Source organism: Phyllobates terribilis, unplaced genomic scaffold, assembly GCF_046119375.1.
Source record: "Phyllobates terribilis strain yellow unplaced genomic scaffold, ASM4611937v1 Scaffold_7__3_contigs__length_470593459, whole genome shotgun sequence".
Classification (NCBI taxonomy): Eukaryota; Metazoa; Chordata; class Amphibia; order Anura; family Dendrobatidae; genus Phyllobates; species Phyllobates terribilis.
In genome coordinates this window covers 217,491,762-217,517,917 of record NW_027362767.1, presented here as the reverse complement: position 1 = coordinate 217,517,917, position 26,156 = coordinate 217,491,762, and the positions used below count along the sequence as shown (strand labels likewise).

General features: G+C 48.8%; 1 protein-coding gene across 1 annotated transcript in view; it reads right to left on the bottom strand.

Annotated features, from left to right (window-relative positions):
- RBM18 (RNA binding motif protein 18) overlaps positions 1-26,156 on the bottom strand; it is a 39,228-nt gene that overhangs the window by 6,259 nt on the left and 6,813 nt on the right. Inside the window, exons 2-5 of the mRNA XM_073639733.1 lie at positions 14,216-14,330; positions 13,958-14,084; positions 11,519-11,605; positions 10,926-11,011 (exon numbers count right to left, since the gene is read on the bottom strand). Of these exons, the coding sequence (XP_073495834.1) occupies positions 10,926-11,011; positions 11,519-11,605; positions 13,958-14,084; positions 14,216-14,328 (413 nt within the window). The 5' untranslated portion in view covers positions 14,329-14,330. The remainder of the gene's footprint in view (positions 1-10,925; positions 11,012-11,518; positions 11,606-13,957; positions 14,085-14,215; positions 14,331-26,156) is intronic.

Genomic DNA, 26,156 nt, shown 5'->3' with positions numbered 1-26,156 from the left:
CCACCACTGGAGCCGCCTCCTCACCACCACTGGAGCCGCCTCCTCACCACCACTGGAGCCGCCTCCTCACCACCACCGGAGCTGCCTCCTCACCACCACCGGAGCTACCACCTCACCACCACCGGAGCTGCCTCCTCACCCCCATAGGAGCTGCCTCCTCACCACCACCAGAACTGCCTCCTCACCACCACCGGAACTGCCTCCTCACCACTACCGGAACTGCCTCCTCACCACTACCGGAACTGCCTCCCCCCCCCCCATAGGAGCTGCCTCCTCACCACTACTGGAGCTGTCTCCTCACCACCACCGGAGCTACCAGCTCACCACCACCGAAGCTACCACCTCACCACCACCGGAACTGCCTCCTCACCACTACCGGAACTGCCTCCTCACCACCACTGGAGCTGCCTCCTCACCACCACAGGAGCTGCCTCCTCCCCTCCACCGGAGCTGCCTCCTCACCCCCATAGGAGCTGCCTCCTCACCCCCATAGGAGCTGCCTCCTCACCACCACCGGAGCAGCCTCCTCACCACCATCGGAGCTGCCTCCTCACCACCATCGGAGCTGCCTCCTCACCACCATCGGAGCTACAACCACTGGAGTTGCCTCCTCACCACCATAGGAGCTGCCTCCTCACCGCCATCGGAGTTGCCTCCTCACCACCACCGATGCTGTCTCCTCACCACCACCGGAGCTGCTTCCTCATCACCATCGGAGCTGCCACAACTTCCCAATCTACTGCTTCCGTCCCCACCATCCTGTAGAATGTAAGCCCGCCAGGCAGGGTCCTCTTCCCTCTGTACCAGTCTATCATTGTTAGTTTGTTCACTGCAATTTATATCTGTATTTTGTATGAAACCCCTTCTCATGTACAGCACCATGGAATCAATGGTGCTCTAAAAACAATATATATATGGTATCTCAAATGATCAATCTATTAAAATATAAAATTAATTAACTCATACAATAAATGCCATAAAGAAAAAAAAATACTGTATACATCAGAATATAACCATAATATAACCAGAGGGTTATTGAACCTCCTGAAAAAATGCAATAAAAATCAATCAAAACATTATATGTAGCTAGAAATGGTACCAATAAAAACATCAGCTCCCTACACAAAAAACAATCCCGACACAGCTCCATTGTCCTGCATTAGGAGGAACCCAGGGCCAACCGCACCAGCATATGGTCTCACAAGGGGTCTGAGGATCTCATCTCGGGAACCTAATTGCAGTCAGGCTACCTCTGGCGAGCACATGGAGGGCTGTGCGGCCCTCCAAAGAAATGTCACCCCACACCATTACTGACCCACTGCCAAACTGGTCCTGCTGAGGGATGTTGCAGGCAGCAGATCGCTCTCCACGGCATCTCCAGACTCTGTCACGTCTGTCACATGTGCTCAGTGTGAACCTGCTTTCATCTGTGAAGAGCACAGGGCGCCAGTGGCGACTATACCAATCCTGGTGTTCTGTGGCATTTCTTTGGAGGGCCGCACAGCCCTCCATGTGCTCGCCAGAGGTAGCCTGACTGCCATTAGGTACCGAGATGAGATCCTCGGACCCCTTGTGAGACCATATGCTGGTGCGGTTGGCCCTGGGTTCCTCCTAATGAAGGACAATGCCAGACCTCATGTGGCTGGAGTGTGTCAGCAGTTCCTGCAAGATGAAGGCATTGAAGCTATGGACTGGCCGCCCGTTCCCCAGACCCTGAATCCGATTGAGCACATCTGGGACATTATGTCTCGCGCCATCCACCAACGTCACGTTGCACCACAGACTGTCCAGGAGTTGGCGGATGCTTTAGTCCAGGTCTGGGAGGAGATCCCACAGGAGACCATCCACAACCTCATCAGGAGCATGCCCAGGCGTTGTAGGGAGGTCATACAGGCACGTGGAGGCCACACACAATACTCAGCCTCATCAGGAGCATGCCCAGGCGTAGTAGGGAGGTCATACAGGCACGTGGAGGCCACACACAATACTGAGCCTCATCAGGAGCATGCCCAGGCGTTGTAGGGAGGTCATACAGGCACGTGGAGGCCACACACAATGCTGAGCCTCATCAGGAGCATGCCCAGGCGTTGTAGGGAGGTCATACAGGCACGTGGAGGCCACACACAAAACTGAGCCTCATCAAGAGCATGCCCAGGCGTTGTAGGGAGGTCATACAGGCACGTGGAGGCCACACACAATACTCAGCCTCATCAGGAGCATGCCCAGGCGTTGTAGGGAGGTCATACAGGCACATGGAGGCCACACACAATACTCAGCCTCATCAGGAGCATGCCCGGGCGTTGTAGGGAGGTCATACAGGCACGTGGAGGCCACACACAATACTCAGCCTCATCAGGAGCATGCCCAGGCGTTGTAGGGAGGTCATACAGGCACGTGGAGGCCACACACAATACTGAGCCTCATCAGGAGCATGCCCAGGCGTTGTAGGGAGGTCATACAGGCACGTGGAGGCCACACACAATACTCAGCCTCATCAGGAGCATGCCCAGGCGTTGTAGGAAGGTCATACAGGCACGTGGAGGCCACACACAATACTCAGCCTCATCAGGAGCATGCCCAGGCGTTGTAGGGAGGTCATACAGGCAGGTGGAGGCCACACACAATACTCAGCCTCATCAGGAGCATGCTCAGGCGTTGTAGGGAGGTCATACAGGCAGGTGGAGGCCACACACAATACTGAGCCTCATCAGGAGCATGCCCAGGCGTTGTAGGGAGGTCATACAGGCACGTGGAGGCCACACACAATACTGAGCCTCATCAGGAGCATGCCCAGGCGTTGTAGGGAGGTCATACAGGCACGTGGAGGCCACACAAAATGCTGAGCCTCATCAGGAGCATGCCCAGGCGTTGTAGGGAGGTCATACAGGCACGTGGAGGCCACACACAATACTCAGCCTCATCAGGAGCATGCCCAGGCGTTGTAGGGAGGTCATACAGGCAGGTGGAGGCCACACACAATACTGAGCCTCATCAGGAGCATGCCCAGGCGTTGTAGGGAGGTCATACAGGCACGTGGAGGCCACACACAATACTCAGCCTCATCAGGAGCATGCCCAGGCGTTGTAGGGAGGTCATACAGGCACATGGAGGCCACACACAATACTCAGCCTCATCAGGAGCATGCCCAGGCGTTGTAGGGAGGTCATACAGGCACGTGGAGGCCACACACAATACTCAGCCTCATCAGGAGCATGCCCAGGCGTTGTAGGGAGGTCATACAGGCACGTGGAGGCCACACACGATACTGAGCCTCATCAGGAGCATGCCCAGGCGTTCTAGGGAGGTCATACAGGGACGTGGAGGCCACACACAATACTCAGCCTCATCAGGAGCATGGCCAGGCGTTGTAGGGAGGTCATACAGGCACGTGGAGGCCACACACAATACTCAGCCTCATCAGGAGCATGCCCAGGCGTTGTAGGGAGGTCATACAGGCACGTGGAGGCCACACACAATACTGAGCCTCATCAGGAGCATGCCAAGGCGTTGTAGGGAGGTCATACAGGCACGTGGAGGCCACACACAATACTCAGCCTCATCAGGAGCATGCCCAGGCGTTGTAGGAAGGTCATACAGGCACGTGGAGGCCACACACAATACTCAGTCTCATCAGGAGCATGCCCAGGCGTTGTAGGAAGGTCATACAGGCACGTGGAGGCCACACACAATACTCAGTCTCATCAGGAGCATGCCCAGGCGTTGTAGGGAGGTCATACAGGCACGTGGAGGCCACACACAATACTCAGCCTCATCAGGAGCATGCCCAGGTGTTGTAGGGAGGTCATACAGGAACGTGGAGGCCACACACAATACTCAGCCTCATCAGGAGCATGCCCAGGCGTTGTAGGGAGGTCATACAGGCACGTGGAGGCCACACACAATACTCAGCCTCATCAGGAGCATGCCCAGGCGTTGTAGGGAGGTCATACAGGCACGTGGAGGCCACACACAATACTGAGCCTCATCAGGAGCATGCCCAGGCGTTGTAGGGAGGTCATACAGGCACGTGGAGGCCACACACAATACTCAGCCTCATCAGGAGCATGCCCAGGCGTTGTAGGAAGGTCATACAGGCACGTGGAGGCCACACACAATACTCAGCCTCATCAGGAGCATGCCCAGGCGTTGTAGGGAGGTCATACAGGCAGGTGGAGGCCACACACAATACTCAGCCTCATCAGGAGCATGCTCAGGCGTTGTAGGGAGGTCATACAGGCAGGTGGAGGCCACACACAATACTGAGCCTCATCAGGAGCATGCCCAGGCGTTGTAGGGAGGTCATACAGGCACGTGGAGGCCACACACAATACTGAGCCTCATCAGGAGCATGCCCAGGCGTTGTAGGGAGGTCATACAGGCACGTGGAGGCCACACAAAATGCTGAGCCTCATCAGGAGCATGCCCAGGCGTTGTAGGGAGGTCATACAGGCACGTGGAGGCCACACACAATACTCAGCCTCATCAGGAGCATGCCCAGGCGTTGTAGGGAGGTCATACAGGCAGGTGGAGGCCACACACAATACTGAGCCTCATCAGGAGCATGCCCAGGCGTTGTAGGGAGGTCATACAGGCACGTGGAGGCCACACACAATACTCAGCCTCATCAGGAGCATGCCCAGGCGTTGTAGGGAGGTCATACAGGCACATGGAGGCCACACACAATACTCAGCCTCATCAGGAGCATGCCCAGGCGTTGTAGGGAGGTCATACAGGCACGTGGAGGCCACACACAATACTCAGCCTCATCAGGAGCATGCCCAGGCGTTGTAGGGAGGTCATACAGGCACGTGGAGGCCACACACGATACTGAGCCTCATCAGGAGCATGCCCAGGCGTTCTAGGGAGGTCATACAGGGACGTGGAGGCCACACACAATACTCAGCCTCATCAGGAGCATGGCCAGGCGTTGTAGGGAGGTCATACAGGCACGTGGAGGCCACACACAATACTCAGCCTCATCAGGAGCATGCCCAGGCGTTGTAGGGAGGTCATACAGGCACGTGGAGGCCACACACAATACTGAGCCTCATCAGGAGCATGCCAAGGCGTTGTAGGGAGGTCATACAGGCACGTGGAGGCCACACACAATACTCAGCCTCATCAGGAGCATGCCCAGGCGTTGTAGGAAGGTCATACAGGCACGTGGAGGCCACACACAATACTCAGTCTCATCAGGAGCATGCCCAGGCGTTGTAGGAAGGTCATACAGGGACGTGGAGGCCACACACAATACTCAGTCTCATCAGGAGCATGCCCAGGCGTTGTAGGGAGGTCATACAGGAACGTGGAGGCCACACACAATACTCAGCCTCATCAGGAGCATGCCCAGGCGTTGTAGGGAGGTCATACAGGCACGTGGAGGCCACACACAATACTCAGTCTCATCAGGAGCATGCCCAGGTGTTGTAGGGAGGTCATACAGGCACGTGGAGGCCACACACAATACTCAGTCTCATCAGGAGCATGCCCAGGCGTTGTAGGGAGGTCATACAGGCACGTGGAGGCCACACACAATACTCAGCCTCATCAGGAGCATGCCCAGGCGTTGTAGGGAGGTCATACAGGAACGTGGAGGCCACACACAATACTCAGCCTCATCAGGAGCATGCCCAGGCGTTGTAGGGAGGTCATACAGGCACGTGGAGGCCACACACAATACTCAGTCTCATCAGGAGCATGCCCAGGCGTTGTAGGGAGGTCATACAGGCACGTGGAGGCCACACACAATACTGAGCCTCATCAGGAGCATGTCCAGGCGTTGTAGGAAGGTCATACAGGCACGTGGAGGCCACACACAATACTCAGCCTCATCAGGAGCATGCCCAGGCGTTGTAGGGAGGTCATACAGGCACGTGGAGGTCACACACAATACTCAGCCTCATCAGGAGCATGCCCAGGTGTTGTAGGGAGGTCATACAGGCACGTGGAGGCCACACACAATACTCAGCCTCATCAGGAGCATGCCCAGGCGTTGTAGGGAGGTCATACAGGCACGTGGAGGCCACACACAATACTCAGCCTCATCAGGAGCATGCCCAGGCGTTGTAGGGAGGTCATACAGGCACGTGGAGGCCACACACAATACTCAGCCTCATCAGGAGCATGCCCAGGCGTTGTAGGGAGGTCATACAGGCACGTGGAGGCCACACACAATACTGAGCCTCATCAGGAGCATGCCCAGGCGTTGTAGGGAGGTCATACAGGCACGTGGAGGCCACACACAATACTCAGCCTCATCAGGAGCATGCCCAGGCGTTGTGGGGAGGTCATACAGGCACGTGGAGGCCACACACAATACTCAGCCTCATCAGGAGCATGCCCAGGCGTTGTAGGGAGGTCATACGGGCACGTGGAGGCCACACACAATACTGAGCCTCATCAGGAGCATGCCCAGGCATTGTAGGGAGGTCATACAGGCACGTGGAGGCCACACACAATACTGAGCCTCATCAGGAGCATGTCCAGGCATTGTAGGAAGGTCATACAGGCACGTGGAGGTCACACACAATACTCAGCCTCATCAGGAGCATGCCCAGGTGTTGTAGGGAGGTCATACAGGCACGTGAAGGCCACACACAATACTCAGCCTCATCAGGAGCATGCCCAGGCGTTGTAGGGAGGTCATACAGGCACGTGGAGGCCACACACAATACTCAGCCTCATCAGGAGCATGCCCAGGCGTTGTAGGGAGGTCATACAGGCACATGGAGGCCACACACAATACTGAGCCTCATCAGGAGCATGCCCAGGCGTTGTAGGGAGGTCATACAGGCACGTGGAGGCCACACACAATACTCAGCCTCATCAGGAGCATGCCCAGGTGTTGTAGGAAGGTCATACAGGCACGTGAAGGCCACACACAATACTCAGCCTCATCAGGAGCATGCCCAGGCGTTGTAGGGAGGTCATACAGGCACGTGGAGGCCACACACAATACTCAGCCTCATCAGGAGCATGCCCAGGTGTTGTAGGGAGGTCATACAGGCACGTGGAGGCCACACACAATACTGAGCCTCATCAGGAGCATGCCCAGGCGTTGTAGGGAGGTCATACAGGCACGTGGAGGCCACACACAATACTCAGCCTCATCAGGAGCATGCCCAGGCGTTGTAGGGAGGTCATACAGGCACGTGGAGGCCACACACAATACTCAGCCTCATCAGGAGCATGCCCAGGCGTTGTAGGGAGGTCATACAGACACGTGGAGGCCACACACAATACTCAGCCTCATCAGGAGCATGCCCAGGCGTTGTAGGGAGGTCATACAGGCACGTGGAGGCCACACTCAATACTCAGCCTCACCAGGAGCATGCCCAGGCGTTGTAGGGAGGTCATACAGGCACGTGGAGGCCACACTCAATACTCAGCCTCATCAGGAGCATGCCCAGGCGTTGTAGGGAGGTCATACAGGCACGTGGAGGCCACACACAATACTCAGCCTCATCAGGAGCATGCCCAGGCGTTGTGGGGAGGTCATACAGGCACGTGGAGGCCACACACAATACTCAGCCTCATCAGGAGCATGCCCAGGCGTTGTAGGGAGGTCATACAGGCACGTGGAGGCCACACTCAATACTCAGCCTCATCAGGAGCATGCCCAGGCGTTGTAGGGAGGTCATACAGGCACGTGGAGGCCACACACAATACTCAGCCTCATCAGGAGCATGCCCAGGCGTTGCAGGGAGGTCATACAGGCACGTGGAGGCCACACACAATACTCAGCCTCATCAGCAGCATGCCCAGGCGTTGTAGGGAGGTCATACAGGCACGTGGAGGCCACACACAATACTCAGCCTCATCAGGAGCATGCCCAGGCGTTGTAGGGAGGTCATACAGGCACGTGGAGGCCACACACAATACTGAGCCTCATCAGGAGCATGCCCAGGCGTTGTAGGGAGGTCATACAGGCACGTGGAGGCCACACACAATACTCAGCCTCATCAGGAGCATGCCCAGGCGTTGTAGGGAGGTCATACAGGCACGTGGAGGCCACACACAATACTCAGCCTCATCAGGAGCATGCCCAGGCGTTGTAGGGAGGTCATACAGGCACGTGGAGGCCACACACAATACTCAGCCTCATCAGGAGCATGCCCAGGCGTTGTAGGGAGGTCATACAGGCACGTGGAGGCCACACACAATACTGAACATCATTTTGACTTGTTTTAAGGACATTACATCAAACTTGGATTAGCCTGTAGTGTGTTTTTCCACTTTAATTTTGGGGGTGACTCCAAATCCAGGCCTCCATTGGTTAATAAATGTGATTTCCATGGATGATTTTTGTGTGATTCAAAGTATTCAATGAGAATATTTCATTCATTCAGATCTAGGATGGGGTATTTCAGTGTTCCCTTTATTTTTTTGAGCAGTGTATATAAAGTAAGAACTCTATAGGTCTGGTATCGTTGTAATTGTACTGACAAGAAGAATCATATTACATTAGTTTAACTGTATAATGAATGCTGTAAGAACAAAAGCAAAAAATAATAGCATTTTTTTTTACCATTTCACAGCACTTACATTTTTTTTCCGTTCTCCACAACATTATATGTAAAATGAATGGGGTCAGTTACTACAACTCAAGTGTGCAAGAAACAAGCTGCAGAAGGGTCCATAGATGCAAATATATTTTGACTCTTGGATAAAGGGGAGGAAAAAAAATAAAAAAAAATAAAAGCATAAAGAAAAGCAATAAAAAATAGCTGCAAAATTAGAGGAAGGCTTTCGAGCAGCAGATCCTTGCAGCAGTCTGCACATCGGAGGCGCCCCGCGGACGCGCAGACGGAGGGCTCTTGGCTTTTTCTCCCTGACTGTTCCACGTCTGACCCCTCCATTCTAGACCTGCACTTCATTGACGCTCCCCAGAGGAAAGCGGCTTCCTGTTAAAGCAACAGCGCTCAAATCAGCGCTCAATCAATCAGTTTAACCTTTGGTGGCCCGGCCCGCAGCCTCGGGCTAGTAGACTGCATTTGCCCTTCCATTTCCTGACTACTTTAGAAACACACAGGTTGTTTGATCAGCGCCTTCCCCATGTGCCTGACAGGATCCGCACAAAGACTGAAGCACTTGTTTGTTTAAGGACCCCCCGCTAATGGAAGAGGCCCCCTATACTGGTGTGTGCTCCAGGGTCCGCACTGCTATTAGGATCTCAGATGCAGATGACATTTTATCCACCATCATTTATCTATGAGCAGATACCAGGTTAGAGGGTGCTGTCCAATGAAGAAACCCGAATGTTCTCCATTAATAGTGGGGGTCCGATGTTGAAGACCCTCATCTCTTGCCCAGAGAGGAGATCGGTTACAGAGGAGGACCTGTCCTGTCCTGCATTACACAGTTAGCACACTGATGGGAGTGGGCTCCATGCAATGCTTTATTTCTCCTGTGGAGGCGCTGTAGGACACTAAACTAATCCAAGTGTATCCCCATATACACCGGCCTCAGCACACTGCTGCTACTAATGATTAGAGACCGGAGGCAGCGAATCCCGTCACCTCCCGGCGATCGCAGCTCCGCCTTGCCACAGGGGTACTGTGAGGAGCCAGGTCGCATGCCCTGCTGGTGCGCTATCACTCCACTGGTGATCAACACACGGCGCCGCACCTTTAAAGGTCAGAGACCCACTGAGAGGTCCTCCATAAGGTGGCAGTGGGCTTCATACAGTCTGATCAGACTTTATTTGTTTCTTTGCCTCAATGAGTTTCTCCCAAGATGTACATCAGGGGGGCAACTCCAGCTACACTCAGTTTATGTCAGATTCCAGTTACTGAACTCAGATAGCAGTGTAAAGGAAACAGATTACAAGGTCATGGAGAAAGAACTCCGCCATGGTGAACTCCGGCAACTGCATGGTGAACTATGACAACTGTACACAGTAAATAATGTACACTGAGGTATGGTAGCAAAAGAGCCCCGACGGTGGACTCTGAACAAAGTACATTTTAACTAATAGATCTTGCAACAATAATAAGTTCCATAATTGGATGTGTTAAAAAAAAATGTTCCTGTGTTGAGATAATCTTATATATGTGCCCCTGCTGTGTACTGTGTGTCCGTCTATGCAGAGCTGCTCCAGTTCATGGTCGTGAACACCACAGCTCTTGGCCAGGAGACGAAGCATAAGAGCGTATACAGATGACCCAGGGGCTTGCTGCTGCTGCTTTCTGAGTTAACACCTTTCGTTGCCTGTTTTATCACAGGAGTAAGTGCTTATGCCACGTCCCCAGCACTCCAAGCTTATCAAAAATGTCAGTGAACTAGAAACTCCAGAAGCTGCTAAGTTTATATGTCACTGACTTGATTTATGATGATCTCACAGAACTGGAGATGCTTGCTCCTGTGATAAAACAGGCAGGGAAATGTTTTCTCAAAAAGTAGCAGTTGCGAACCCCTGCTGCGTCATGTCTGTATACTCAATTACTGTAAGTGACTTATGCTTCCCCCTTGTCCAAGAGATGTGGTATGTGCTGATCATAAACTGGAGCATCTCTACATGGTGAGACACAAACATTACACAGTGCATAGTAGAGAACATTTACAGGATTTTCTCCACACAGGAATATTTGTTTTCAGCACATCAATTTGTGGAACGTATTATTATTCCAAAATCTATAAATTAAAATGTACTTTGTTCATCGGACAACTCATTTAACGACTGCTGATTGACTTAGTATTTTATGTGATCGTTATAAGCAGAAATCTGTCTGGTGCTTCAATTCATCACCATGTTTAAGATCTCTGCTTGTATTCAGTATATTGAAACATGTGGTGGCTGAAATCCTATCCAAATGTAATATTTCTTTCTGCTGCGTGATTTTTTTCTTTTACAACTGCATCCACCCTAGACTATCAGAACCAGAAATATACAGGGATATATTGCAGAAAAAAACACAGAAATTCACCTTAGAGTGGACTGAGTTGGTTCTGTGCTTGAAGACGGTTCCAAACTGATCGGTAAAACTTTTTCACTTTTATAATTATCGTATCTCTGGAAAAGATGGACACAAATGGGTCAGAATGAATCAAGTTTGCTGAAATCACAATGATTGGTGTCGAAAGGGCTGTTCGCTATCACCTATGGTTAGGAAAGGTGTCTAATGTGTGAGAGGTGGGCGGGTGACCCCGGATCCTCATCAGTTCTTACAATCTGGGTCTGCAGTGCTCCAGGGCGTACTGGAGCGTCTGCACTGTTCATCCTTACTTGTCCGGAAGATAGGGTGGAAAATCATTTGGGAGAAAATAGATATAGTATGCAGACTATATACTATGTGATCCAAGGGGGAAAGTGTCTCCTTGTGGAGAGTAAGGAGACTTATAGGCCATGCAATGCTTCTATGTTAAATATCTGACTATATACTAAAAAATAGCTGACAGGGCAATATGGCATCAAATTAGCTGTAAGCTCTAAGTGACGTGCAGCCTATGGTATCATATCCTACCAGGCCAAAGCAATGGTGATTACTAGATTAGTATCAGGTATATTTAAGGATTTTACCTTAATTTGCGCATGTGCCCATCTCACAACCAATTTCTTTGACAGGGCCATTTTTCCATTGAGGCACTGAATCGCCTTTTCGGCTTCCTGTTAAAAAAAAAAAAATTCTATTATAGGCTGATTACGAGAGCCTTGGTATCAGATTTCTTCCCTAAGCACATAAGATTTATATCCAGGGAACAAACATGGCATGCTTTCTGCATTCAGTCTATGGCTGTAATGACAGCTGGAGCTGCACGTCACCGTGCCAGCCTGATACTGGAACTGCCATGGAGGTCACAAAACAGAGCAAAAAGGCCGGGGGACGGGGCTCAGTATTGGGAGAGGACCACGGCCACTAGGAAAACCTATAGAGGTCGGACCCCCACTGATCATAATGATATTACAAGGTGGGAAAACCCAGACGAAACCCCTTCTTAATCCCACTGATCTGTCATAACTATCCTTTGTGACAGTGCATGGGCACCATGTGATAAATTATGATTATCACGTAATATATGTATATGTGAGACATAAATGGATCTATGCAGAAGTTGTGTAACTAGGGTGACAAACAGAAGGACCATTGACGTCAGGAGCTAATACTAAAAAATAGAGTCTAAGGAGTAACGTCTCTCCTTGTGGAGAGTGACATGTCAGTGTAAGGAGACTTTTTAGCCATGCAATGCTCCTCTGGGAAATTAAAGGAAACAGGTCATCAGGATTTTGCTAAGTAGATTACAGGCATTGTCAGGTTGGCGCTGTTACAGAATGATGATGATGATGATGATGAGGTCAGAGCACCAAAAAAGACTCGCCCACAAGCCGATCCGGGGCATGAGCATCTCATTAACTTAAAACTGCAATCACAGATTAAACAAGAACCACAAGACAGATTTCTTCAACCCAGGTATCATTTTAATCAGTGTAACAGTGCCAACCTGACAATGTATGTAGTTTACTTTGCAAAATCCTGAAGAAAGGTTTCCTTTAAAGACGCAAATTTCAGAGAGGAAATTTGTATATTTAATTTCCCAGAAGAGCATTGCATGGCCAAAAGTCTCCTTACACTGGCATGTCACTCTCCACAAGTAGAGGCGTTACCCCTTAGACCACAGTCAGAGGCTTCTCACCCAGCCAACCAGTCACCACTAACTACACAGCAGGTGCAGCTGTGATCATTCCCGGACACTGTGTGCTCTACAGCGTATGTGTGCAGAGCAGGCTGTCAATCAAACTGCCGGGTAGTGATTACGGCCGCTCATAGTACAGTGACGGTGACGGTGACATTGACAAAAACCAAGCGGCTTCAGAGAGAATAAAACTTCATGTTCTCCTATAGGAGCTGCTCCAGTACGGCAGACAGACATGACTGCAACGCTAATTACCTGCAGATTAACCCCATATTAAAGGCAAATAGCATTTCTGGACATGGCATGATCCCGATAATGAAAATTATTATTTATTTATATAGCGACATTGATTCCATGGCGCTGTACATGAGAAGGGGTTACATACAAAATACAGATATCACTTACAGTAAACTAACAATGATAGACTGGTACAGAGGGAAGAGGACGCTGCCCTTGCAGGCTTACATTCTACAGGATGATGGGAAAGGAGACAGTAGGTTGGGGGTTGCGGTAGCTCCGGTGGTGTTGAGGAGGCAGCGGGGTCATGGCAGGCTGTAAGCTTGTTTGAAGAGATGGGTTTTTAGATTCAGTCTGAAAGATCCAGGTGTGGTGGATAATCGGACGTGTTGAGGCACAGAATTCCAGAGGATAGGTGATATTCGGGAGAAGTCTTGGAGGCGATTGGGCGAGAAACGAATAAGTGTGGAGGAGAGAAGGAGGTCTTGGGAGGACCGGAGGTTACGTGAGGGAATATATCGGAAGATTAGTTCAGAGATGTACAGAGGAGAGAGGTTATGGATGGCTTTGTAGGTCAGTGTCAGTAGTTTGAACTGGATACGCTGGGGAAATGGAAGCCAGTGAAGGGATTTGCAAAGGGTGGAAGCAGAGGAGTAGCGAGGCGAGAGATGAACAAGTCACACAGCAGAGTTAAGGATGGACTGGAGGGGTGCGAGAGTGTTAGCAGGTAGGCCGCAGAGGAGGATGTTGCAATAGTGGAGGCGGGAGATGATGAGGGCATGCACAAGCAGTTTACTAGATTGAGGGTTGAGGAAAGCACGGATTCTGGAAATATTTTTGAGCTGGAGGTGACAGGAGGTGGCGAGAGCTTGGATCTGTGGTTTGAAGGACAGGGCAGAGTCAAGGGTTACTCCGAGGCAGAGCATTGTCGGTACAGCGGAAAGAGTGATGTCATTTAATGAAAATGGGGCAATATAATAAATATCATACATTTGCACTGCCCCATGTGCATCTGAACAGCTGATCTCACGTTTTCAGAAGTCGCTGTATTCTTCAATGTGTGAATGAGGAACCATTAACATAAACTTACCAGTTTTGTCTCAAAATTCACAAAACAGTAGCCGCGGGGTTGTCCTTCCAACGGCCCCGACTTGTGAAACAAGAAATCAAATTGCTTCACTTTGCCAAACTTCTGTAGTAGTTTTAATAGATGATACCTGGATGGAAGGAACAGATAAGATCGGCATGAACCCCTTCTAATAAAAGTAAGGGGGAAAAAAAAAGCAAAAAACAACTGCAGAAAAAAAAACCCAAAGCTGCAGCAGTTTCCTTCTGTGTGAACACTCACTCGGTGATTTTGGGGTCCAGGTTCCCGATCCAGAGCCGGTGTCCATCCTGCAGGGAGCCCTCGGACAGGATCGCTGCGTTCTCCAGAGGCAGAGACTTTAATTCTTCCTCCATCACTGGAAGCACAAGTGTACAATGCAATTAACGCTCTTACTCTTCCTATCGTACAGACAAGGACTGCTCTCAGCATTTTCTTTTACCCCTTTCCATAAACTTTGTAAAACTCTGGTCACGATTGTAATTTTCATTCATTCGTGCGTCTCCCGGCAGTATCAGCCGACCACGGAGGGATTCAGCACCGAGTGCCCCCAGAACACACGCTGGTGTCCCGATGGGGATAACCTTTTCCTCTAGTTCTATTTTCAGTTCCCCCCTTGCTGCATCTACAGCCAGAAGCCCCCCGCGGTAATACAGGGGCTTCGACAGAGGAGAAACCACAAATAAAAGCCTCGGAGACAAATCTCGGCCTCGGAGACCTGATCAGCGCGATTACAGGGAGATTCTGGATTCATGTGATTGTAAAGGCAAATCTGAAATACAGCGCGTTACAACCCGAGACTCCAAACTGACATGCACCTAATACTGCTGGGGACGTGCTGATAACCTGCTCCCTGTGCTGCTACATAGCAGGAAACGGCCGGCCGCACCCCGGGGAAACGACCGCCCGCACCCAGGGGAAACGACCGCCCGCACCCCGGGGAAAAAGGCCGCCCGCACCCCGGGGAAAAAGGCCGCCCGCACCCAGGGGAAAAAGGCCGCCCGCACCCAGGGGAAAAAGGCCGCCCGCACCCAGGGGAAAAAGGCCGCCCGCACCCAGGGGAAAAAGGCCGCCCGCACCCAGGGGAAAAAGGCCGCCCGCACCCAGGGGAAAAAGGCCGCCCGCACCCAGGGGAAAAAGGCCGCCCGCACCCAGGGGAAAAAGGCCGCCCGCACCCCGGGGAAAAAGGCCGCCCGCACCCAGGGGAAAAAGGCCGCCCGCACCCAGGGGAAAAAGGCCGCCCGCACCCCGGGGAAAAAGGCCGCCCGCACCCCGGGGAAAAAGGCCGCCCGCACCCCGGGGAAAAAGGCCGCCCGCACCCAGGGGAAACGGCCGCCCACACCCAGGGGAAACGGCCGCCCGCACCCAGGGGAAACGGCCGCCCGCACCCCGGGGAAACGGCCGCCCGCACCCAAGGGAAAAAGGCCGCCCGCACCCCGGGGAAAAAGGCCGCCCGCACCCCAGGGAAAAAGGCCGCCCGCACCCATGGGAAACGGCCGCCCGCACCCCGGGGAAAAAGGCCGCCCGCACCCCGGGGAAAAAGGCCGCCCGCACCCCGGGGAAAAAGGCCGCCCGCACCCCGGGGAAAAAGGCCGCCCGCACCCCGGGGAAACGCCCGCCCGCACCCCGGGGAAACGCCCGCCCGCACCCCGGGGAAACGCCCGCCCGCACCCCGGGGAAACAGCCACTCGCACTCCGGGGAAACACCTGCCCGCACCCAGGGGAAACGCCCGCTCGCACTCCGGGGAAACGCCGGCTCACACTCCGGGGAAACACCCGCCCGCATCCATCAGCAACAAAATGATCTTCTTGGATGGACCCTGTCTCTACTGACTCACCTATGTGCATAATTAGACCTCAAAATAACTGGGTAAGATATGACATCCGAAAATATATGGACAAAAAATGCACTCCTACAGTAATGAATTAAATGTGCAAATGCACGCACATTCATAGGCAGTGTTGACCTCTCCCTTGTAGTCACATCAGTGCCTTATCATTGCACTGCTCGCTTTTCCAAGTAGTCACATCAGTGCCTTATCATTGCACTGCTCGCTTTTCCAAGTAGTCACATCAGTGCCTTATCATTGCACTGCTCGCTTTTACTAGTAGTCACATCAGTGCCTTATCATTGCACTGCTCGCTTTTCCAAGTAGTCACATCAGTGCCTTATCATTGCACTGCTCGCTTTTACTAGTAGTCACATCAGTGTCTTATCATTGCACTGCTCGCTTTTCCAAGTAGTCACATCAGTGCCTTATCATTGCACTGCTCGCTTTTACTAGTAGTCACATCAGTGCCTTATCATTGCACTGCTCGCTTTTACTAGTAGTCACATCAGTGTCTTATCATTGCACTGCTCGCTTTTACTAGTAGTCACATCAGTGCCTTATCATTGCACTGCTCACTTTTACTAGTAGTCACATCAGTGTCTTATCATTGCACTGCTCGCTTTCCCTAGTAGTCACATCAGTGCCTTATCATTGCACTGCTCGCTTTCCTTTGTAGTCACAGCAGTTCCTTATCATTGCACTGCCCGCTTTCACTAGTAGTCACATCAGTGCCTTATCATTGCACTGCTCTCTTTCCCTAGTAGTCATATCAGTGCCTTATCAGTGCACAGCTCGCTTTCCTTTATAGTCACAGCAGTTCCTTATCATTGCACTGCTCGCTTTTACTAGTAGTTACATCAGTGCCTTATCATTGTACTGCTCAATTTCCCTAGTAGTCACAGCAGTGCCTTATCATTACACTGCTCGCTTTCACTAGTAGTCACATCAGTGCCTTATCATTGCACTGCTCACTTTCCCTTGTAGTCACACCAGTGCCTTATCATTGCACTGCTCACTTTCCCTTGTAGTCACATCAGTGCCTTATCATTGCACTGCTCACTTTCCCTAGTAGTCACATCAGTGCCTTATCATTGCACTGCTCGCTTTTACTAGTAGTCACAGCAGTGCCTTATCATTGCACTGCCCGCTTTCACTAGTAGTCACATCAGTGCCTTATCAGTGCACTGCTCGCTTTCCTTTGTAGTCACAGCAGTTCCTTATCATTGCACTGCTCGCTTTTACTAGTAGTTACATCAGTGCCTTATCATTGTACTGCTCAATTTCCCTAGTAGTCACATTAGTGCCTTATCATTGCACTGCTCACTTTTACTAGTAGTTACATCAGTGTCTTATCATTGCACTGCTCGCTTTTACTAGTAGTTACATCAGTGCCTTATCATTGCACTGCTCGCTTTCCCTAGTAGTCACATCAGTGCCTTATCATTGCACTGCTCGCTTTTACTAGTAGTCACATCAGTGCCTTATCATTGCACTGTTCGCTTTCCCTTGTAGTCACATCAGTGCCTTATCATTGCACTGCTCGCTTTCCCTAGTAGTCACAACAGTGCCTTAGCATTGTACTGCTCGCTTTCCCTTGTAGTCACATCAGTGCCTTATCATTGTACTGCTCACTTTCACAAGTAGTCACATCAGTGCCTTATCATTGCACTGCTTAATTTCCCTAGTAGTCACATCAGTGCCTTATCATTGCACTTCTCGCCTTCACTAGTAGTCACATCAGTGCCTTATCATTGCACTGCTCGCTTTTACTAGTAGTCACATCAGTGCCTTATCATTGCACTGCTCGCTTTTACTAGTAGTCACATTAGTGCCTTATCATTGCACTGCTCGCTTTTACTAGTAGTCACATTAGTGCCTTATCATTGCACTGCTCGCTTTCCCTAGTAGTCACATCAGTGCCTTATCATTGCACTGCTCGCTTTTCCCTAATAGTCACAGCAGTGCCTTATCATTGCACTGCTCGCTTTTACTAGTAGTCACATCAGTGCCTTATCATTGTACTGCTTAATTTCCCTAGTAGTCACATCAGTGCCTTATCATTGCACTGCTCGCCTTCACTAGTAGTCGCATCAGTGCCTTATCATTGCACTGCTCGCTTTTACTAGTAGTCACATTAGTGCCTTATCATTGCACTGCTCGCTTTCCCTAGTAGTCACATCAGTGCCTTATCATTGCACTGCTCGCTTTCGATAGTAGTCACAGCAGTGCCTTATCATTGCACTGCTCGCTTTTACTAGTCACATCAGTGCCTTATCATTGCACTGCTCGCTTTCCCTAGTAGTCACATCAGTGCCTTATCATTGCACTGCTCGCTTTTACTAGTAGTCACATTAGTGCCTTATCATTGCACTGTTCGCTTTTACTAGTAGTCACATCAGTGCTTTATCATTGCACTGTTCGCTTTTACTAGTAGTCACATTAGTGCCTTATCATTGCACTGCTCGCTTTCACTAGTAGTCTCATCAGTGCCTTATCAGAGCACTGCTCGTTTTCCTTTGTAGTCACAGCAGTTCCTTATCATTGCACAGCTCGCTTTTACTAGTAGTTACATCAGTGCCTTATCATTGTACTGCTCAATTTCCCTAGTAGTCACAGCAGTGCCCTATCAGTGCACTGCTCGCATTCCTTTGTAGTCACAGCAGTTCCGTATCATTGCACTGCTCGCTTTTACTAGTAGTCACATCAGTGCCTTATCATTGTACTGCTCAATTTCCCTAGTAGTCACAGCAGTGCCTTATCATTGCACTGCTCGCTTTTCCTTGTAGTCACACCAGTGCCTTATCATTGCACTGCTCGCTTTTACTAGCAGTCACATTAGTGCCTTATCATTGCACTGCCCACTTTCACTAGTAGTCACATCAGTGCCTTATCATTGCACTGCTCGCTTTTACTAGTAGTCACATCAGTGCCTTATCATTGTACTGCTTAACTTCCCTAGTAGTCACATCAGTGCCTTATCATTGCACTGCTCACTTTCCCTTGTAGTCACATCAGTACCTTATCATTGCACTGCTCGCTTTTACTAGTAGTCACAGCAGTGTCTTATCATTGCACTGCTCGCTTTCACTAGTAGTCACATCAGTGCCTTATCATTGCACTGCTCGCTTTCCCTTGTAGTCACATCAGTGCCTTATCATTGCACTGCTCGCTTTCCCTAGTAGTCACAACAGTGCCTTATCATTGTACTGCTCGTTTTCCCTTGTAGTCACATCAGTGCCTTATCATTGCATTGCTCACTTTCGCTAGTAGTCACATCAGTGCCTTATCATTGTACTGCTTAATTTCCCTAGTAGTCACATCAGTGCCTTATCATTGCACTGCTCGCTTTCCCTTGTAGTCACATCAGTGCCTTATCATTGCATTGCTCACTTTCACTAGTAGTCACATCAGTGCCTTATCATTGTACTGCTTAATTTCCGTAGTCACATCAGTGCCTTATCAATGCACTGCTCGCTTTCCCTTGTAGTCACATCAGTGCCTTATCATTGCATTGCTCACTTTCACTAGTAGTCACATCAGTGCCTTATCATTGTACTGCTTAATTTCCCTAGTAGTCACATCAGTGCCTTATCATTGCACTGCTCGCCTTCACTAGTAGTCACATCAGTGCCTTATCATTGCACTGCTCGCTTTTACTAGTAGTCACATCAGTGCCTTATCATTGCACTGCTCGCTTTTACTAGTAGTTACATTAGTGCCTTATCATTGCACTGCTCGCTTTTACTAGTAGTCACATTAGTGCCTTATCATTGCACTGCTCGCTTTCCCTAGTAGTCACATCAGTGCCTTATCATTGCACTGCTCGCTTTTCTCTAGTAGTCATAGCAGTGCCTTATCATTGCACTGCTCGCTTTCCCTTGTAGTCACATCAGTGCCTTATCATTGCACTGCTCGCTTTTACTAGTAGTCACATCAGTGCCTTATCATTGTACTGCTTAATTTCCCTAGTAGTCACATCAGTGCCTTATCATTGCACTGCTCGCTTTTACTAGTAGTCACATCAGTGCCTTACCATTGTACTGCTTAATTTCCCTAGTAGTCACATCAGTGCCTTATCATTGCACTGCTCGCATTCACTAGTAGTCACATCAGTGCCTTATCATTGCACTGCTCGCTTTTACTAGTAGTCACATTAGTGCCTTATCATTGCACTGCTCGCTTTCCCTAGTAGTCACATCAGTGCCTTATCATTGCACTGCTCGCTTTCCCTAGTAGTCACATCAGTGCCTTATCATTGCACTGCTCGCTTTACCTAGTAGTCACAGCAGTGCCTTATCATTGCACTGCTCGCTTTTCCCTAGTAGTCACAGCAGTGCCTTATCATTGCACTGCTCGCTTTTACTAGTAGTCACATTAGTGCCTTATCATTGCACTGCTCGCTTTCACTAGTAGTCCCATCAGTGCATTATCATTGTACTGCTCAATTTCCCTAGTAGTCACAGCAGTGCCTTATCAGTGCACTGCTCGCTTTTACTAGTAGTTACATCAGTGCCTTATCATTGTACTGCTCAATTTCCCTAGTAGTCACAGCAGTGCCTTATCATTGCACTGCTCGCTTTTACTAGTAGTCACATCAGTGCCTTATCATTGTACTGCTTAATTTCCCTAGTAGTCACATCAGTGCCTCATCATTGCACTGCTCGCTTTCCCTTGTAGTCACATCATTGCCTTATCATTGCACTGCTCGCTTTTACTAGTAGTCACAGCAGTGTCTTATCATTGCACTGCTCGCTTTCACTAGTAGTCACATCAGTGCCTTATCATTGCACTGCTCGCTTTCCCTTGTAGTCACATCAGTGCCTTATCATTGCACTGCTCGCTTTCCCTTGTAGTCACATCAGTGCCTTATCATTGCACTGCTCGCTTTCCCTAGTAGTCACAACAGTGCCTTATCATTGTACTGCTCGTTTTCCCTTGTAGTCACATCAGTGCCTTATCATTGCATTGCTCACTTTCACTAGTAGTCACATCAGTGCCTTATCATTGTACTGCTTAATTTCCCTAGTCACATCAGTGTCTTATCACTGCACTGCTCGCTTTCCCTTGTAGTCACATCAGTGCCTTATCATTGCACTGCTCACTTTCACTAGTAGTCACATCAGTGCCTTATCATTGTACTGCTCGTTTTCCCTTGTAGTCACATCAGTGCCTTATCATTGCACTGCTCACTTTCACTAGTAGTCACATCAGTGCCTTATCATTGTACTGCTTAATTTCCCTAGTAGTCACATCAGTGCCTTATCATTGCACTGCTCGCTTTCCCTTGTAGTCACATCAGTGCCTTATCATTGCACTGCTCGCCTTCACTAGTAGTCACATCAGTGCCTTATCATTGTACTGCTGGCCTTCACTAGTAGTCACATTAGTGCCTTATCATTGCACTGCTCGCTTTAACTAGTAGTCACATTAGTGCCTTATCATTGCACTGCTCGCTTTTACTAGTAGTCACATCAATGCCTTATCATTGCACTGCTCAGTTTTACTAGTAGTCACAGCAGTTCCTTATCATTGCACTGCTCGCTTTTACTAGTAGTCACATCAGTGCCTTATCATTGCACTGCTCGCTTTTACTAGTAGTCACATCAGTGCCTTATCATTGCACTGCTCGCTTTTACTAGTAGCCACAGCAGTTCCTTATCATTGCACTGCTCGCTTTTACTAATAGTCACAGCAGTTCCTTATCATTGCACTGCTCGCTTTTACTAGCAGTCACATTAGTGCCTTATCATTGCACTGCTCGCTTTTACTAGTAGTCACAGCAGTGCCTTATCATTGCACTGCTCGCTTTTACTAGTAGTCACAGCAGTGCCACTTTCCTCTAGTATCCCCATCACTTAGTCTTCCCCTCCCCCAGTGCTCCCAGCCTTCTGGACTCGCTCCAGCAGCAGAGCATGGTGTCTATCCTTGCCTTTATGTCAAGTAATTAGGAAAACCTGTTCACATCATCGGGAGATTAGCAAAAAGTTCTAGATCTGCCTTATGCGATGATGTCCTAGTTAAGACGTCTGATGATAAACCTGGGAGGAATCCATGGCCGTCTGTGGGGACTTTCATGATATGGAAAGGAGCTGCAGACACAATGATACACAACTTACATGAACTCCTCAAAAGTTCCAGGGCACAGATCACCAGCCACAGTTACATTACATTTGAGGTGATACAACCATATTTTGGTCTGGTACGGATCAGTGTCTTTCCATGAATCTCACTCTTAGATTAGCTAGCATTCTTACGAGACAGAGAATGGGAATCACAGCCAAGTATCAGCCGGTGACACAAAGCATTCACCGCCAATCAATACAAGAAACTCACTGCTCAGCTTCATGTAGAAACCCAAATGTAATGTACATCTGCAGAGGTATCATCAGGACCTCGACACACAAGTGTAATGTACATCTGCAGAGGTGTCATCAGGACCCGCACACAAGTGTAATGTATATCTGCAGAGGTATCATCAGGACCCGCACACAAGTGTAATGTATATCTGCAGAGGTGTCATCAGGACCCCGACACACAAGTGTCATGTATATCTGCAGAGGTGTCATCAGGACCCCGACACACAAGTGTAATGTATATCTGCGGAGGTATCATCAGGACCCCCACACAAGTGTAATGTATATCTGCAGAGGTGTCATCAGGACCCCGACACACAAGTGTCATGTATATCTGCAGAGGTGTCATCAGGACCCCCACACAAGTGTAATGTATATCTGCGGAGGTATCATCAGGACCCCGACACAAGTACAATGAATGCATTCATTTCATTCAGTATACATACAAGCATACACCAATGTATGCTACCAATGTGTTGGTTCACCAATCTGTCTCCTTTACCTCATTGGGCCAAGAGCGACAGAAGATGGACAGAGTGTCCAGTAAATTGGGATACCGTCCGTAAAGAGGCAATGTTTGTGAAGAAAATCTCCATCCCTCTAGTTTTTAGGACTGAAGTGGGTGGACATAGCTTGGGTTTATACAGCATGGATAAGATAAGATAAGATATACTTTATTTATCCCGGAGGAAATTGCGGTATCACAGCAGCAGAACACAGATCTCGAACATGACACATATGATAACATAACATTTGGAATGCTTTAGACATTGCTTTTCAGACATTTGTTAAACACCCCCATAGCTGTTGGAACAAACGATCTCCTGTATTTTTCCTTTTTACACCTTAGTTGTATTAGGCGATTGCTGAATGTGCTCTTCTGTTTCGCAAACAGTTCATAAAGCGGGTGTGTGTTGTTGCCCATTATAGCTCTGCACTTCTTCTTAATCCTATCCTCTACCACCTCTTCAAAAGTCCCAAGCTGTAGGCCCACCGTCGCGCTAGCCTTCTTGATAAGTTTGTTGAGCTTGTTGGCGTCAGCAACACGCACACTGTTACCCCAGCAAATTATTGCCGCAAAGGTGGCACTAGCCACAATGGATTGGTAGAACACCTCAAGCATTTTGCCACACACATTAAAAGACCTTAACTTCCTTAGGAAGTACAATCTACTCATCCCCTTCTTGTAGACCTTCTCCATGTGGCACTTCCAGTCTAGCTTGCTATCCAGGTAAACCCCCAAATATGAATGAATCCAATGAGGAAAGCAAAAGGGGATGGCATCATAAAATCCAGCCCAAAAACGTATGCAGAAGCCTGACCATTCCAATACCACATGTAGTGTAAGCAGCAAAGCCACAAGCTTGAGTTTGTCACTGATAAACCTATAGTAATTGGGCTTCCATAGACAATGAATGCATGTACATCACACTCAAGGCAGTACTCTGCAGAGCCCGGTTCCTGGGTTATACGATCACCATCTAGGGATCGCGGGAGATCCCAGTGGTCTGACCTCCAAGAACAGCAAGTTGTCCCCTAATCTATGTATACGGAATGACTTAAAGGGGTTGCACACCACTTAGACAAACCCTTTTCAAATGCAGTAGTCTCGCTTGTAAAATAAAAACACCATATACCGACCTCCCGGACTGGTGCTGTGTAAGATGTTATGCCATGTGGGCACGGAGTCAATCAGCAGCCGCGCTCTCACTTCTTCCATTTGTCCAACATTCTTCAGAGGGAGTGAGAGTGCAGCAGCCTAATAATGGCCGCTGACTGTCTGCAGGGCTCACGTAGCGTAACAATGCACACCACAGTACTCTCAACGTAGCAGAGTCCCATTCTAAGTTTACCCTTTACAGCAGTACTACTAGCCACCGGCTGTGCAAAGGACCGCAGCCGGCCATATTCACTAGAATAAGTGAAAGTGCCACAAACAGCTGAGAAAGTGCATAAATGTATGAAGTGCAAAATCAGGATGAGTCCTAGCAGTCAGACCCCCGCCGATCGTATACACCCCCGCCGATCGTACAGACCCACGCCACAACCTCACAACAGCATCAATCCTTGAAGGTTCAGTTGTACATAGATTTTGAAGGAACTCGGCAGGGAGATTGTTCCAAACATCCAGGACACCAAGAAATGGACAACGCTAAGAACTATAGATGAAGGGACGGCTAAGGAAACTTACAAAATATCTCACAAATATATCAACTTTATTAAATATAAAATATAATGGATTTTGTTAAAAAAAGAGTAACAGAATGGAGGGCGAACAACAAACCTCCCAATGCAATAAACAGATCCGTATATCTATTGCAGCGCATCCCCTAGTGGTTAATATATACATCATATAGAAGAGTATAAGAGGCAGACGTACATAGTAATGATGTGCAGCCTTGTTACAGTTCTGCTCATCATTATTGGCCCCATGAAGTGTAAGTACATAATGTGGAATATCTCCTGAAAAAAATGAATCAAGTGAAACAGTTTTCTGTATAGAGACTCATGTTAAATACAAAGGAGCAAATGAGAAACAATAATTTAAAACCAAAAACAATGGGAGGGAAAAATAGAAAAACATAAATCTTGCTGTGTCACTGGTATTGGCATCCTTTACATTAATTTAGTATGGAAACACATTTTGCCTCGCCTGTGGTAAATCACAAAAGAGATTCTCCTGTGATTAATTGTCGGTGCCCATGTGACATGAATTAGCCAATGAATGATGACTTCTGTTTTAAAAAGCCATATAGTAGGCCCTGTTCCTTTGTCACAATGGTGAAGACAAAGGAGCTGTCTGAGATCATCAGAACTGCTATTAGCAGCAAACACAAGACTTCCAAAGGGTATAAGGCCATCTCCAAAGACCTTGATATCCCAGTTTCAACAGTGCACAATGTTATTAAGAAGTTTGCCAAGAATGGAACCGTTAATATCATCCATGGATGTGGGAAAAAGAGGAAAATTGAGAAGAGATGTCTTCGAAGGTTGGTGCGAATGGTGGAAAAAAACACCACGTCAAACATCCACAGCCCTGAAGACCAACCTGGAACAGTCTGGCGTCATGGTTTCAACAAGTACCATACGTTACACACTAACCAAGCAGAGCTTTATGGGTGAAGGTCAAGGAAAAAACCATTGCTGAAGAAAAGACATAAAAAGGAACAACTGATCTTTGCCAAAGAGTACCCTGACAAACCACAATCCTTCTGTGAAAATGTTCTGTGGATAGATTAAACAAAAATAGAGCTTTTTGTCAATGCAAAGCAACAGTTTGATTACAGACAGCGCAATGAAGCTTATATTGAAAAGAACACCTAACCAACAGTTAAGCATGGTGGAGGATCCATAATGCTGTGGGGCTGCTTTGCTGCACCAGGTACTGGAGGCCTTTACCGTATCACAAGAATCAAGAAATCAGAGAATTATCAAGAGATTTTTAGAGTGAAAACTCCTACCCAGTATAAGAAAACTTGGTTTGAGTTGAAGATCATGGGTCCTCCAGCAAGACAATGACCCAAAGCACACATCCAAAAGTACACAGGAATGGTTGAAAAAGAAAAAATGGACTGTTTTAAAATGGCCAGCAACGAGTCCTGACCTCAATCCCATTGCAAATCTTTGGGGTGAGCTGAAATCTGCCATTGGGAAAAAGAACCTGCAAACATTCAAGAGCTTGAACAAACTGCAAAGGAAGAGTGGGAGAAAATTCCAGCTGAGAAGTGCAAGAAGCTTATAGATGGCTACAAGAAACGTTTGGAGGCTGTCAGCAATGCAAAAGGGTGTGCAACCAAGTATTAATTAGGGGGGCAACCAAGTATTAATTAGGGGTGCCTTTATTGTCGCACATGCTGTTTATTCTGTTTCTTCTTTGAAATTGCAACATGGAAATTGAAAAACAATGTTTTATTGTTGTATTACTTTGGACAACTAATTAAAAAATCCTGAGGATATAACTTTGGTACATTTCCATTTATTTCTGAAGAAAAATTAAGG